At 41.4% G+C, this 16791-nt stretch overlaps 1 protein-coding gene across 4 annotated transcripts in view; it reads left to right on the plus strand.

Annotated features, from left to right (window-relative positions):
- Positions 1-16315, plus strand: part of LOC138510501 (zinc finger protein 530-like) — a 463288-nt gene extending 446973 nt beyond the window's left edge. For all 4 annotated transcript variants that reach the window (XM_069626199.1, XM_069626200.1, XM_069626198.1 and 1 more), the window contains 2 exons: positions 5225-5332; positions 7786-16315. In XM_069626199.1, coding sequence (XP_069482300.1) covers positions 5225-5332; positions 7786-8441 — 764 coding nt within the window. In that variant the 3' untranslated portion in view covers positions 8442-16315. The remainder of the gene's footprint in view (positions 1-5224; positions 5333-7785) is intronic.
- The last annotated feature ends 476 nt before the right edge of the window (positions 16316-16791 follow it).

A 16791-nucleotide genomic window follows, 5' to 3' on the forward strand; every position in this document is an offset into this window, starting at 1 on the left:
CAGTCCAGCACTCTGGTGAGGGGACTTCAAGGAGTGGAATCTTGCCTCTGGAGCTTCGGAAGGAGTCGACCAAAGTTGAGAGAGGATTTGATCTTTGGAAACGACACTTTCAGAGGGGCCAACAGAACTACTTTTGGGGAAGAGACACAACCAATTCACAGGTGAGTAAAATAACCTTTATGTATACTTTTCAGAATGGCACAATACACATTCAAGGTAAGTAAGAACCTTTGTAAGTGCTCACTCTGAATGACAGTTACCAACCAACTCTTTCACAAGTAAGTACTTTTAAACACTTGTTATACATTTCAAGACACTCCTTTACTTATCCAGTCCTTCCCCAGTATATTGCATGGGTTCACCCAGGGGCAGAAGACGGACCCTAGTGGTCTAGGAGCTAGCTGTAGGCAGGGTGAGTTTTTTTTGCAGGCAAATGTCAGAGTTCCTGTGGAAGATTGTTCAAACAAGTAAGTAGTTCACTTTAAAGTTAGTTAGGGTCCAGGGACTTCTGAGAAGACACCCTAGGAGAATTCCAGCAGTGGGCCTGGGTGAACTGGAGGAGAGGACTCCCAATCACAAGAAATGCCCCAAAAGCTTTACAGAAATCACACAGGCTTAAGGTAAGTCAATACCCCAGCCGACGCAGTACCTCGGCACAGAAAATAGTTGCAGCAAGAAGACATCAGTATCTGCAGCCACACACATGGTTGCTGAATTCCATGTCATGAAGATTGAAGACAGGACACTGGAAGGGCTTCTGCAGCAGGGATCAACAGTGAAGGCTCAAGGCAAGCTGGATGCGGCTCTGTGGATTTTGGCGCCCTTTTCAAGAGCCAGAAGAAGACTGAATATCGGCGATCGGATTCTCGTCACTTGCAAGGTCCAGCACTCTGATGAGGGGACTTTTCGGACTCGATTCACGTCTCTGGAGGTTTTGCATGATGCCACAAAGGTTTCAGCTCAATTTGGAAGACTGGAACCTAGAGCCAATTTGTGGTGCAGAGTTTTGGGGTATTGCAAATATTGTAAAATACCTCTTGCAAGTATGTCGCTTCTCAAGTCCCTCTATATTAGTGACCATTAGCACAGATGCATCCATGCAAGGATCGGGAGCACACTCCACACACTTCAAGCCAGATGGCCATGGACTGCAGCAGATGCACAAATACACATCAATGTCATCATGCTCAATGCAGTTCACAAATATCTCCTGGGTTTTAGGATGCAAATAGCAAACCAAATCATTCTCTGCAGAACAGACAATACCAATGCAATGTGTTTACATAAACTAATAAGGTGGAACACACTCCCTAGCACTCATAGGAAGCACAACAAATATGGAACCAATGCATTGCGAGAGGAATGCATCTGAAGAGCAGCATGTATTTGGAATACCTAACTGCATAGCAGACAGTTTATTCAGACAGTTGCTACAAGAGCATAGGAGTTAAAGACAACAGAGGTACTCAGACAGATCGTCCACAAGTGGGGAATGCCAGCAGCAGATCTATTCACCAAAAGTACAAATGTAAAATGCAATGCTTCAATTGCACATATCCACAACCAGAGTCAAAGCACCATGGATGAATTGGTTAGGGATGTTTGTGTTGGGTAGGATTTCGCTTTTGTGCAATATTCGGCCTACTTGTGAGCCCCCCAGAATTTCTTGCGGGGCGCTTGAATTTTTGATTAGTTCTCCTGAGTGAGTGGGAACATTTTCCCCCACTCACTCAGTCTTTTACTCAGTCTTTTACACTGGCAAGGGTAGTATAGCTCGGTGGCAACGCGCTCGTCTTGGAAGTAAGACGATACAGAGCAACACTGGTTAGAACCCCAGGTCCGCGCTTAGAAACCTCTTGGGTATTAAGCATGTTATAAAAAAACAATTGTAATTATCTCTGGGAACCCTGTTCAACCCTTTTGGGTGTATCTTTTTGGAATAATGCTTTTTGGAATAATACTTTCCTGCACCTGTTAAGGCATCTGCAATTTATTATTGCAGCACACAGCATTTTCCATGCAGTGTTGCTGGGAGCTCTTTGAGCTGCCCTTTTTATTTTCCCTTGTGATAACTTCTGTTTCCAAAGATAGGGGGCAACTTTTTATCCTGCTTAATTTCTATTTTGTGGAATTTGCACACCACACCTTATGTGGAGTGCTGAGGGCACACAATGTATCCCGTTCTGCGCTTCTCGTTTAACTTTCTAATTACAATGACAAGTTCATATGAGTGGCTGATGGCAGTGGATATTTTCTACTGATTGTTAGTGAAACTTGCACGCAGGCTGCTGTCGCAGCTGCGGTAAGGGACACATGGGCCACCATTGTACAAAAATGGTCCCTGTCTTCTTTTTTTTTGCCAACTCTTGATGCCTTGTCCTTTCTTGAGCCGCCTTCTGCCATGCTGGGTGGTGGGGGGGGGTCTTGATAGTTTTGCCTTTGGTGGGCTTCCTCGAGAAAGCCTGGCAACGCTCTGAGGGCCAGGAAGTGGGGTAGGAGACCAAAACTCCTCTGGCCTTTATCCTGCAGTGTGGCTGCCTGGATCCAGTTCGAACTGGGAGGCTGGCTGTCCTTTTGGACAAGCCAGCCCACAGATTAGCATGTATAGCTTGAATGGTGATTAGATGTTCCAGACGTTTTTCCTGCATAAAGGCGAGGGTCCTGGAGCAGCAAGCAAGAGTCTACCCATAGAATGAAGAATCGAGGAAGGACGACGTCTGCAGCCATGGCCCGCCACCGCCAAGGACTGCTGAGTGACTGCTACAGCTCAAGCCTCCTTTTCTGATCGACAGAGAAGACCTAGACGGACGACTTCCTCCCGTGGACTGGTGGGACTAACAAGTCTTGAGACAACCTGCATTTTGAGCCATCTTTCAAAGAGCTCCAACCGTCCTGGGCTGCAATTACCCAATATCCTGGGACCCTGGACCAATCTGCTGTGCATAGTCTCCTGAAGCGTGGTTTCGGCTGAAAATTCATGGGCATCCTGATGGAACTTCAGTGACTCTTTCCCACTCTGAAACGTCTCCCCTTCCAAGTCGGGAACCGAGAAACGGAGAGAAGTTTACCATGCAACAACCGTCGCTGAACCAAAGCCTGTGTCGAGTCCCAACAAGTCTGAATCGTGAAGATAACCTGCTGGGCATCTCATCACAAGAAGCTGACAGTCTGCTGCCATCAAAAGTTCCTTCTGCAGCCTCCAGGCCAAGAATCCGAACCGGAGCTGCCGTCACCTCACCTTGGGACCCACTGTGAATTTACTTCCTGAAAAGGTACTGTCCCACTACTAGGTGTCCACCTGGGTGCTTGCTGTGTTGAATCGGTCGCCCACCTGAGCTTTGAGACATTGGGATGGACAACCCAACTGTATTCTCCCAGACCTAAGAACAATGGTCTTTGGTCTACAATCCTTCATAGGGTCTACCTGCCCTGCCTGAACCACCTTTTTTGGCTGTTTCTGCCATGGGCTGCCTAACTTGACACACCCAAGTGCTGCTCCCATCCTGCCTTATCCAGCAAGCACTCTATTCAGAAGGACAAAGAGGCCCAGATCAGCGAAGCCTGGTGGTGGCTAAGGGGGCGGCGACTGTTTCTGCAGTGGGCTGTTTGTGCACGGTTTTGCACCTCCTGCTATTTTGCTGAGCCTGGTGCTTGCCGTTCATTGGTGGTGGTGCTTCACTCCTCCCTGTCTTGGATGAAGCCGCAGACAACGGAAGATCACAGGATCTGGACCCTGAGATCCAGTGCATGATTCCCGCGTATAGAGTGCACAGGTGCATTTGGTAACCAGTAACTGCAGCTGTTTTTAGGATTTGCATACCCGCTGTTTGTAACACAGAATTGATCTGATAGAAAAAACAAATGATAATGGTCCGGACATCCCGTTAGATGGCAGAATATGCACTGCATGCAATTCTAAACAGATCCAAGCACAAGAAAGAGCATTACGGAGTATGTAATCTGTCAACTCCACAGTGATTCCCTCATTCGTATCAATCATCCTAAATAAAAACAATTTAAAGTACATGTCAATAACAGTGGGTCTCCTTACATGTTTGGCGATGCAGGTAAAAATGGGGATATATTGGCAGTAATTGTGGTACAGCAACTTTACTGCCACATTTCCGCACGGCTGATTTTCCACCTCCGAGTTGTAGTGGCGGATATACCTTGAGCTTATAGCTGGGGGTAAATCATCCACCTCTAAAAATCATTCAATTTACTGTATCCGTAAATCCAACTGAATCCCCATTGAGTCTTTATGCCTCAGTAAATTGGGACTAGCACTGCTATTACCTTATTCGTAATCCCGAAGTTAATCAGTGGGACCAAGAGGTAGTGATGTTAAATTGGTTTGTTGGCAATCCTAAAGTTATCTAGAGAGGAGTGGCAACTTCTCCAACTTAGTCAGTAAGTGTTTTCAGTGTCTACAAAGGGGAAACATTAGGCTAGACTATTGTGTTTCAACAATATCTGTAATATCTGCCAGTCTTCATTTAGGTCCTCATTATTTGCTACATCATCTGCAATTGTGTCCTTGGCTACCAAATAGATCTTTTGCTATCTAAATAGGGGGAAACAAATCCTAACTAATCATTTTGCCCTGACTCACTGATGCCATTTTGAAAAGTTATACCTAAACTTCACTGATCAGAACTCCTTGTTGGTGGAGGAAAGCAAGTTGCTACATAGAATCTCTGTGCAGATATTAAATGTTCTTCAGAGACGTTTGGAGAGACATGTTCTCCTTATGCAGAGAGAAACGGTTGTTGGTATCAGGATGTGATCATGAAATGCATGTTAAAGAAGATTGTTATTCTTATCCTCTTCATTCTGAGTGTAGACAAAGTATGTTTGTATGAATTGTCCCTAAAGAGTGTTTTCTTAAAACTAAAGGTTTGTGGACCCTGATGAATTTTGTGAGGTTTCACCATTTGGTTCTTGGAGACCCATCAATTGGGTTTTGGGGTGAAATGCCTAATTTCAGGGCCATTTCAAGCACATTCAGTTTTTGCCATTAATTTCAATCACCTGTTCTGCTAAACAGCAGAGATAAGGTAGCACCAGACCAGTACCAAAGTAAGCACCAAATGAAAACATGACCAGCTTTTACCACAATTTGTGTGGGTAATATAACGTAACTCGATGTTGAAGATTATACATTTTGAATATTGTATTTCATAACATTTTAGCTTGATTTATTTTATTTGACTATGATCTATAGAACATGCAGTTATTCCTGAAGTAGTTGTAGTCCTCAAAGAAGAGAATGAACCCTATTCTATGGACCCCGAGGACCGTGAGATAATCGAAAGAATCGTCAGCCCAACCGGTAAGTTCAAAGTAATTTCTGAAAATTATAGCAACAGTATCTCAGCATGAAACTATTTGAAAGGCTTATTGATTTTGTATTGCTTTGATATACCTCTTACAAAGTGATTATGGGTAATTGTCAGTAATGTAGAACAGAAAACATTGGGGGAAAGTTTTTTTTTTTACCTTCAAAGCAATCTCAAGGAAGAATATTGAATTATAGAAACAGCGTGTACAATTTTATTACAAAAATATATCATTTGTGAGCAAGCCAAATTACGTTCAATGGTTTACATCTCCAAGGAAAAGGGCAATTTTCCTTTGTCTTAGAATAAATTGATTATTCCTAAAAAGTATAGTCGCATACCCCAGTGATTCTACTAAAGAATGCAAAAGCATGTGTAAGAGGCACAATGCAGTTGACCTACAGCATTTTATGTTATTATGTCCTGTCTACCTGGACTTAAGGAAGACATTTATTTTCCCAATATTGAGGACTTGGGGAGTGAGACGTGCTAATAAGATTAAATTAAAAGTTTGAAGGTATTTTGTAGAGCCAAAATTTCACACGAGTTCCTTCAGTGTCTTGCGATTTTTGTGTGTGTTTTGGAGGATAGGGGAATGCTATTAGAGAATCTCATGTAGCCTGTGGATGTCCTACATACGTGGTTCTTTTTAAGGTTTTACTCCTCAGTTCTCACTCTTGTGAGACGGGTGAATGCAATCACGCTACCCCAGGCTCCCTTTTTGCCCAGTGCAAGCCTCCTTGCACATTTAGCTTTGTGGGCTCCACTCATTGGTTTTGAACTGTTAATTGGGAGCAATAGAAATGCAGGACCACAGCGCCTGTTAGTTAGAATGTTGTATATTCTGCTGTGTCTGGAGACCTCTCGTAGGGAAGTGGCCCTTTGGCCCCATTGTTAAATAGGCAAATGGATTTGGGACCAACTGTGTACGTGCTGGATACTCGAGGAATTGTCTCTTGTATTATTGTGATTGAATCCTCTGTTAGTCATGCTTGAGAAAACCTATATTCAGTTTCAAAAGAGTTTCTTTTGCTGTGATTTGCTGACACATGTTCCAGGTCATTTTCAAGGCTAATCAGTTTAGGCAATTTACAATCATAAATCGCCCATAGGTCTGATGTGTCAATAGTGCATCATGCCAAGATGATTACAAAGTTAACATGGCATGACATGGAAAGGCAATAATTCATTTTGTGCTTGGGTAGCAACTTGAAAAGTTGGAAATTGAGATATTCTGGAAGGGCTTGCCCATGAGATCTGGTAAGCTCCTGTAGCTTGTTCTCTGAGGTGGATGGGGGAGGCCCCAAAGTACAATTATGGTGGGTAATCCACAACCAGGGTGGAGGGGGCTTGTAACCAATAAACATGAAATATGTTTGGGAATAGGGTGCCAGTGTAACTGGCAGGCTGTATTATGGCCTGGGATCGACAGTAGTAAGCGCAACATTAGAACGAGGTAAGCAAGGTGCCAGTGGGGTCCCACTAGAGTCTGTGGGACGTGAAGGTTGTGTAGGAGGGATTGGGAGGATTAGTCCCTATTAGATTTATGTGATAACATGGGCATAGCTGCCAATTTGGGCCAAAACTGTAGTTGGAGCACAAGGCAGGCCTGGATTAATGCCCCTAGTTCCTTATGCGACCATATGATTAGAGCCAGGTAAGCCAATGTGTGGTATAATGACCCTGCTTAAAGGCATCCTGGACGTCACCGTCCCAGTGGAGGAAAGACAATTATATATACTGTATATACTACAATTAAGCAAATTGTGGCTGAGCAGCGTGCATAAACAATATTACGTGAAACTGAACTAAGCGCCTGCTAGACGTGCAAAGGCGTGTAGTCAGTGTAATACCTCTAGAGGTTTCAATAAACACGGGACAGTGCCCAGGAGACAGCCCTAGCCGGCAACATTGTGAAAATAAGCAAGCAGCAGCCCCGTGACCAATGAGTACCTGGGAACTGTGATGGAAGGCTTCTTCTGCAAGTGAAGTGCATGAGAACTGCGTTATGCACAGACAGCATGATCAATTTTAAAAGGGGCTAAGTGACAGCACTATGGTTGTGCTTATTTCTCATGAGCCCTGAGCAAGTGAGCCTCCTGGCATAAGTGAAAATAAATGAATGACACGCTGTGCAACTTAAAGTGAGTTGCTAAGTTTAAATGTAGAGCTAATAAAAATTACAGGCAGACCTCCGTACCTGTTTGCAATGTTGTCTGTCGTGGTCACTCGGACTGAATACAATATCGGTGGCCATTTTGAAACTTATTTAAATAGCCCAAGGTTTCTCCATGTGTGCCACTGGGATTGGTTGTCGAATCCCCATAAAATCAGTGCGTGTAGGTAGCCTGTTTTGCAAATGTTTCTCTGATAATGTTTTAGAGCATATTTTGTTTGCTAATTTGTTTAAGGAAAAGTTAATGACTTCCTCTTTTGAACCCAACAGGAACTGGAAAAATTAAAAAACTAAGAAAAGTTGGAGCATCTTCATACACCGAAAGATTTCCCCACTATCAAAGTATGGTGGGAAAAGTCAATGCAAAAGTGCAGAAAAGCAAAAAAACTAGAATACCTGTGTGGTCCGAAAGCAATTGGAAACTGGGAGGTGAAAAAGTGGACCAATATGAAAGTGGTGGTAGCAGTTCCCCATATTTGAATGTGCATCAGGTGGACCCCAAACCTGGAAGATCCGATACATATGAAGAACGTGAGGGTAAACTAAGGAATTTGCAATATCTTAAAAGTCATTCAAGTACACAACAGTTTCAGAGAATGTTTACATGTACTGAATGCGATAAAAGCTACTGTCTAAAGGGAGAACTTATTAGACATATGATAACACACTCAGGAGTGAGGCCGTATCCATGTACTGAATGTGGAAAAAGCTTCTTTCAAATGCCTCATCTTATAAGACACCATAGAACACACAGTGGTGAAAAACCATATTCTTGTAGTTTCTGTCACAAAAGATTTAATCGGAAAGATAATCTCAATGGACACGAAAGAATACATACTGGAGAAAGACCATATAAATGTAATGAATGTGATAAACGATTCATTCGAAAAAGTGATCTCAATGAACATCGAAGAAAACATTTTTAGAAAGGTACGTTTTCACAAGAAGCACTAAGCCCACAGGGCATAACACTGAACTGAAATGCTGCAATCGAAAGAAAATGGTATTTTCTGTTTTGCAATGGCACATATCCTACCATGTCCCAAGTGTAGAATCATTTCAAATCCTGGTATCACATTTATTCAAAACCACTATCTAGTTCAGAAGGTGTGACACTTTGTGAGTTTCAGTAGAGGGCAGACAAGTCTCTCACAAAAGCAGCATGAAAACCAAAGTCAAAATCCGAAACAGAAAAGCAAACCATACATTTGAGAGAAATGTAAATGTAGAAGTAGCTGTCCCCGGAGACTATTGATCATGGCAAGATCCTTGAATGTTGAAGAAGAATAGCAACATTAAATGAAGAGTTTGATCTCAGCCACATAATGTTTACATTTCACTGCAACCAATGGACGAAACTTTATACATTTAGAAGCCTGAAATCACATCACGTGTTGATTGTGAGATGGTCATGAAGGAGTGTTTCTATGGTGGCTCTGTCCCCTCCATAAAACCTGGTGTAACAATTCAGCCTCTGAAATCCCTTTTTCCCCCCAGAAATCCTTGCATACTTTACACACTATTTTTGATTAGTGCCTAAGTAGAGCCTGCAGATGAAGTTGACAAACCCAATGTGCATACCCAGAAATAGCATAGTGTCTAATGGCTTTTGGTGAATATCAGCTGTAAAGTGTCTAAGAACCTCGCATTGAAACTGTGAACTCTGATTGGTGCAACTGGAGCCATACTGCCACATTTTAGCTTTCAGTCAGTCATTGCAAAGTCTGCTTCCAATGTTCCAATTGACTGTATCACATGCATGGAAAATCAGGTACTTGCACTTCCTACAACATGTCATCTTTTGCTCCCAAAGCAATTGTGATTGGACCACTCAGTTTCCAGAAGAATCCTTAGTAGTCCATGAAACCACATGTATTTCTGTCTGTAATGGTCACATGTCTTTGGAATGTACGAAGTCTGCATTATCTCTTCAAGAAGGTGTCATGCCGATTTCTGCAAGAAGAAAACCTCCAACACAATGGCAATCAAAACAAACAAAACAGTACACACCAGACGGTAGGGGAAGCTTGTCTGCTTGAAGGAGGACTAATGCACTTGTGAAATAGTGTGAACAAATCCTAAACGTTCTAACGCTGTCAACGAAGCAGGATAAAGCTCTGTTCATAACTACATTATGATGTTTTCAATGGCACGGCTTTAATAAGAGCCTCACAGTACCACGAGGTATGCAGTCTGTACATTTCATGTGGAAATCCAAGGTCTCCTTTCATGATTGTTGGATGAGGTTGGATGGCAACTCTGTCTCTAAGAGAAATGTGCTAGGTTTTAGAGGCCAACACAGTCTGAGTTACCTTCCACAAGTTATGGGCACAAACGATTAGGTTTTATCTTTCATAATACAGCCAATAAGAAAAACATGTGTCTGGAATACCATCAACCTGACAGCTCAACGAGACGATTTTCCACCTCGGATAGATTTAAGTGATTTCCTGCATCATTGCCAACTTCTGTGGTAAAGGTGGAGAGGGTAGTGCCATGTAAAGCTATCTGAACCAAACTTCTACGTTTCGAAATAGTTGTAAGAGGGAAAGAGCGAGTTGGTGGAGAGCAAGAGAAGATCTGAAAACCAAAATGTCTGCACCCAAGGCAGTTTGCAAGAGCTTATGAGCAGCCTGTGCTAATACTCCATTTGAGAATCGTACACTTGATCACAAGAGTTAAAAATGAGATGGCTGGAAGATGTTGACCTTTTTTTTTTTTTTAGAAAACCCCAAATTTAGCACACTGTTTTAATGTGCTATTCTGTAAAATGTGTACACCATCCAGTTATTTGTGTGGGGCTATAGAATTCAATATTATTCCTAAATGTATGCCACCTGTTTAATATGTTTAATGGAACCTCCTACATTGAGAACAATGCTGTATGTCTTTTATCCATATCTACCATGTGCCCAGTGCTTTTGCAAACACTACTGCAATGCCTTATATTTAGGCACCAGCAAATGCAACACCAATAAACTACAGACAATCCAAAACAATGCCTTAAGAGCGGCTCTAGGCATACCCAAAACTCAGCATATATCTCATGTGAGACTCAACACCAATTGGCTCTCCATAAACGACAGAATCAAGCTCAAATCACTCAACCTTACTCACAAATGTCTGTCCAACAAGGCTCCCGTATACCTCACTGATGGTTTTACCAAACACACTTCAACACGACCTATTAGAATAGCACAATCCAACTTCCTCAGAATGCCCAAATTTAAACTTAAAAACACAGGAGGTGCTAGCTTTCCAGTCCTGGCTGCGCAATTATGGAACTCTATCCCTGATTCATTAAGAGCCCCTTCCACTGCTTTGGCTGCACCCCCGAGACCTGTGACCCCCCCGCCACCCCACCCTGTATCCTGGTACTTTTTCTACAGACTATACCAAAATAAAAAACAGTAACCAAGGAATCTATCTATTGTAAATATGTACATTGCTGCCACAGTTCTGTATGTATCTTTATTTTGATGTCCTGTCATATGTAACTATGTAACCTGTACTGCGCCCAGATGCCTACGGGCCCGGTGCACAATATAAATGAATAAACAATTAAAATGACTCGTGTCCGAGAAAGCCCTTTTAGAAAGGGAGACTGACCACACACACACACACACATTCCAACACACACTTGTATTTTCTTCTGGCAGAGGTTGATATAAACCACAAAGCTTATTTAAGTCAATATCTACTTTTACAAAAACCTAGACATCAAAATAAAAATATGACAAAGCAAGAAGTGAAACAAAAGTATTGAAGGGGGGAGAGAGATGAGTGAAAGGGTGATGCATAATGACTGACAGTTCAACCCATTTTGACAAGTTTAACCCAATTATCAATCGATTGCCTAATTGACAAGAAAAATATTTTGAAATTGCCCATGTCATTTCTGTCTTGTGTGTGTGTGTGTGTATGTGTGTGTCTTATCAAGCAATAATTGTCTAAATCTCTGCCACCCTTCCCGACTCTTTAAGCCAATCATCAAAAAGCACATGTCTTCTTCGTTTTGATCTATGCATGGTCCGCAGACTCGCAATTGGCATAATTAAGGTTGAAAATGCATGTTTATCATGAATTTCCAAAGCAAACACACTTGCTTATAGCCAATTCAAGTCCCTTCCCAATTTCCAAGAAGTGGATGAAAAACTCTCCCAGTAGAATGATTGTATTCAGTAATAGTCAACTGCTATTAAATACAAAATGTACCATCTCTTATGTACACCACCAGCACGAGTCATGCTTTATTTTACGGCTATTTAACGTGGCCCTCTGTTAGGGCTAGTGTCCGAGATCCATAAGCAACTTATGATAGCTCATGAACATCCTGAGACATGAGACCCCCCTAAGAGTCGCAAGTCCGTTAACTATTACTTTTTCCAATGCAACTCTATTTTTAATTAACAAGGATTCGGCCCAAGGAGTCCAGGGGGTACTATGTTGAATTTGTAATGCTGGTGACAAAAGGAAGGGTGGTGTGCCCGTTGCATAGCACTGGCCTTTTCCTCTACCCTGACCTCAATCTATACCCCTTCCTTTCTCTGAGTGGTAAAAGTGGTTCTGCCAGTGTTTGTCCCACCGTCATAAAACAAAATGGCATAAAGACCCAGAATGTTTTATTTTCTGTGTGCTAGTCTGTAAAAAAAATACAAAAAAAAAATGCCTGAAATCCTGTCAATTTTTCTAATTCGTCACTATGGCTGTTTCATATTACCATTTCTTAATCATACGCTGTTTCCTTTGAATGTTCTACATGACTTAAGCTGAATACTCACCTAAACAACCAACTCCTCTAACATTACAGCTCCCATAATATGGTAATGCTACATCCTTATGAATGTATCAACCTGTTTTAGAAACGAACGTAAGCATGGTGGATACAATGTATTGACATTTACTTTAAATTGCAGTAGAAACATTGGCCTGTTTCAAGGAGCTTTGAGTAGTTCAAGAGCTACCGAATAGTGCCAGAGTGTTCCTAAACTGTGGCCAATTCCCGAAAATTGAGACGTTGGACAGTTGTTTCTCAACACACAAGCACTATCCTTTCTGGCTGATGCCTTTCATCATGGCCCACGTGTGTGTCCATTTCAGTGGATGAAAGAAATTGTATCATGTTCTCAGTCAACCCAACCTTAAGTGGGCGGTGGGTCACATAAGCTTTTTGAAAACACATTGAGTAGAAAGGCACCATTCAGCGGCAGTACTTCCAGTTATACTGACCCATAACCCAAATCAAAAACCTCATCTATATGGGATCAATTATGAATGCAGTTTTATTCAAGTAGTGTTTGCCTATGGTGTTGGTTTGCTATGTTTGTCAGTCGGTTCTTTTGCCATTATTTAGAGGTATTTTGTTGTGCTATTTTTGTAAGGTTTTTTACTGTTTGTAACCGTATTTTTTTTAGTATTTTGCAGTGCTAAAATCCTTTTTTATCCAGCATCACTGATGTACATCCACTGTCACGAGGAATATAACAACTTGTCACATACAGGAGGCATGCCACATATCACTTCTAGTTGTCCCTAATTTCAGAAAGCTTGCTCTTACGAGATGAGTGACCGAGGACACTTCCATTTGCCTGGTGTATGGTTAAGTTTGCAGTGTGTGTGTTGGACACATTTCTGTTTTAGGCAACATGTGCTGCTCAAGAGAAATAGAACATTGCAAAGGCGTTGTCTGTGCCCCACAATTTCATTTTATTTTTATTATAATGTATCCAATTGGGACAGAGCAGTTTAACAGAAAGTTGAAGACTGTCCACTTTTTGGACCCAGTTGCACCTCATTGCGATTTCAATTGTTGGGGGTTAACCAACTGCAGGTATTAAAAAAACTGATCTTTCCCCTTCTTGGATCAGATTCAGATGCCTATGGAATAATAAGTGATGATTTCTAGGGCTCAGGAAAATAAGTCTCATGAGCAGCTTGCAATTTAGGCACATAAGGACTGAGCAGATTAGACAGCTTGTAGGACCTCTTCTCCCTGGACAGCCAGCCCTTAATCTGACCCCATCAATAGGCAACTTGCATCAGCACCTCCCACTGTTTCTAGCTGTCGTAGGAAACTACATTGACGCTGGTGACCCTAAGTCAGAAAGCGATCCGGAAACTGGTTTCTCCTGCATGTGCATTGATGAAATACGCTTTATGGCAGGAAAGCATCGCCCTAGGATAGTGACTTGGAATTTGTTCATAAAGTGAATTCTTTGTTTAAGACAGCCTTCACTTGGGCCTATTAATTGGATAACACCCCCACACCATGCACTATACGCGATGCAGCTCACCAAGGAGTTTCATGACCAAATGGGGGAATGTGGTGACAGGCTGAATTGCTTTGAAAAGCCATAGTTCTCTGTGGTAAATTGCGATATCCTTTTTAGCAATTGTAGGAGTTACTTTATTCCTGGCTAGACTATCACATCGCCTACACCCTTTCAATATTTGCTATTTTGATCCCTTTGATGCAAACTATCATTGCTGATATATAAAGTCCTTATGAAATCTGAAGTGCGATGCAGGCAGTCTAATTTGTTGCTTGCAATTTCGCTCAGCAGATATTTGAAGCAGTTTTAAGTAAGTGACTGGCTTTGCGGTTCAAATTAGCAGGTAACATGCAGGTCGATCCCTGTTGTCTGGTGCTTGAGCAGTGCACTAAATACACATCATGTTCTCTAATGAGGATTTGCTGTCAACGGTCATTTAAAGATTTAGTTGATATAAACAGCAGGTCCTTACTTTAATGTGTTTATGTGGTGGGGTTACTACTGATCAGGTAGATGCTTTTCACACCGAATACTGGTGATGGTAAAATGAAATGTGATGTCAGAAGTGAACTATAATAAGTTACTCAATTAGTATGTCTGTTTTCTTTTTTTCTTTTTACAAACCAGCAGATCTATGATGAGTACATGTTGTATGTGTGTTTCTGTTGATTTTGTAAGCGTGTATGCTTCACATTGACAGGATTCAGTGGTGAAAAGTGTACCCCAGTTGTGAAGGGATCTAGGGCACTTAAATGTCTAAGATGTAATACTCATTCAAAATGTATACCTATTTGGAGGTACATGAAGGTCATATACATTTTACAGTGGCTATAGCATGGCCATCCTGAACTGTGGACATTCTTTAGGTTGTTATATGTCCGAAAACGTTTGTAATTTTCAAAATGTTGTCAATAACAAATGCAGGTTATTTGGTAAACACAATGGGACATTAGCACTTAAACATATGGGTAGTATAAACAGTGTATTTTGTTGGTTATACCCTTCAACGTAATGTGCATAGATGTTCATTTGAACTTGTGTTTAGAAAAGAAGAAAATATTAGTTTCATATTGAACTTTTCCAAAAGGTTTAGTACTAAAAATGCAAAGTCTTTTTACATTGAATGTGTTACTTGTATGGGATACCAGTGCTCTTGTCTGTATAATGAGAGCATTATCTTTAACCAGGGATCACAAACCTATCACAAACATTCCTTTTTCTTTAATCGGATGCTAACATTAATTTTCCCGTACAATAGTGTATTATACTAGATGAATACTAATATTTCTGCCATCATGGTATTCCGGAGGTTGACCCTCATAGGCCAATATATTTCCCAATAACAAATGTAAGTCAAATCAGGAATAAGTTCTAACGGGTATGTTGGACCTTTGATTCAAATATGCTTACTCTGCAGTTTGGAATTCTATAGCCAAGCACTGACTCTGAGATATCTTAAGACTTCCATCCTGCCGGGTAGCTGGCCTAGGAGCTTGCGCTTCTCTGGTTGTTTGAAGCAGATTTGTAACTTCAGGACACACTCCGCTTTCTTTGTGATTCAGTTCTGTCATTGGTATTTTGCTTCAGGGAACAACGTTTACCCTCCCTGTAGCAACAAGGGAGTTTATAGTATTATCTACACCTACTGATCTGTTGTTTCTGATTGTCGGGTAGTAAGCAAGAGAGAGAATGCAATAGTATTGCAGCATGTATGGGGATTTGCCTGCATGTGTGAGGGAAGAGGTGAATGAGGATGTTGTCCACTAACATGGATTTCCTGTAGCAAACTGACCTAAACATAGGTAACTGTCTCAGTAGGCCATTGCTTTTTTAAAAGGGAAGAACACAGAGGAAGGATGTGTACCTAGGTACCATACATGCACACGCACACACACAACTTGGCTTGCCAACAAGAAAAGTAACATTATTGTATTTAAGTTACAAGTTATACTTGACTGACAAATATATTGAGGAGGGCCTTTGGTATCCACATAAGACAGTAAACAGTGGATTTGTGAAGAAAATCCCAGAGGCTAGTTTCCAGCTTATAAGAGTCCTGCAACGGGCACAGCCAGTTTTTAAAGGCTATGTGCAGTGCTGTGTTACAAGAATGTGGTGAGGTGCAAGCCATGTAAGTATATGTTGTATTGAATAACTTCTATTGTGGCCCAAGTTTTGACAGTGTAAGTTATTTATATTCAAAGATCACGGTCTAACAAAGAATAGATCTTTGCACCCCATTGCCCCTCTACACCCTGCTGTTTCTTGCCATTCAGTATTTGGACCAGCATGCCTCTGGCCAGGCACGGAAGAACTCTGAACACCACACAAAAAGTACTACAAATTATAAAAATTAATCGTATGTCTTTTTCTGACACATTTGTCCAATTCGTGAGAATACCCTGGGCGTACATGAGTCACCCAAGCAGTTGATGGAATAGGAAGATAACAGATTTAGTTAATTCCTACATGCAGGGAAACATCAGGTAGAGCAGAAATAATGGGAACATTCAGAGAGAATTTAAAGTTTGACTTAAAACATGGTGCATGGTGACTCATATCACATTTTTGGAAGAATCTAGTTTTGATTTGTGTAAGTTTATGAATGGAGACATTTCTTTGTGAAGCACTTGTACATAATGTCTACCACATTTCATGACTGTGAGCAACTTGCATCTCCAGATGAATAGCAATTCACAACTAACCCAAACAACATTTAGTGTACTTTAATACAGATGTGTTCCTCTCATATGCCCCAACTCCACCCCTATTGCTCTCTCCCATACATTCCATCCCCTGGTAATTTTGTCAGCTTCCACGTAGGAGGATTGCTATCTTGCCATAATTTTTTCTTTAAAGGTAACTTGCATGATCTTTTTTCTGATTACTCACAAGGTTTTGAAGAAAAGAGAGAATCGCAGAGCTCATTCCTTTTTAACAGCTAATGTTTCAAACCAGGTCAAAAAATTGTTTGTTATTAATTTATTGTTAAATCCATGAAAAA

Source organism: Ambystoma mexicanum, chromosome 6p (genome assembly GCF_040938575.1).
Source record: "Ambystoma mexicanum isolate Mex_15411 chromosome 6p, UKY_AmexF1_1, whole genome shotgun sequence".
NCBI lineage: Eukaryota > Metazoa > Chordata > Amphibia > Caudata > Ambystomatidae > Ambystoma > Ambystoma mexicanum.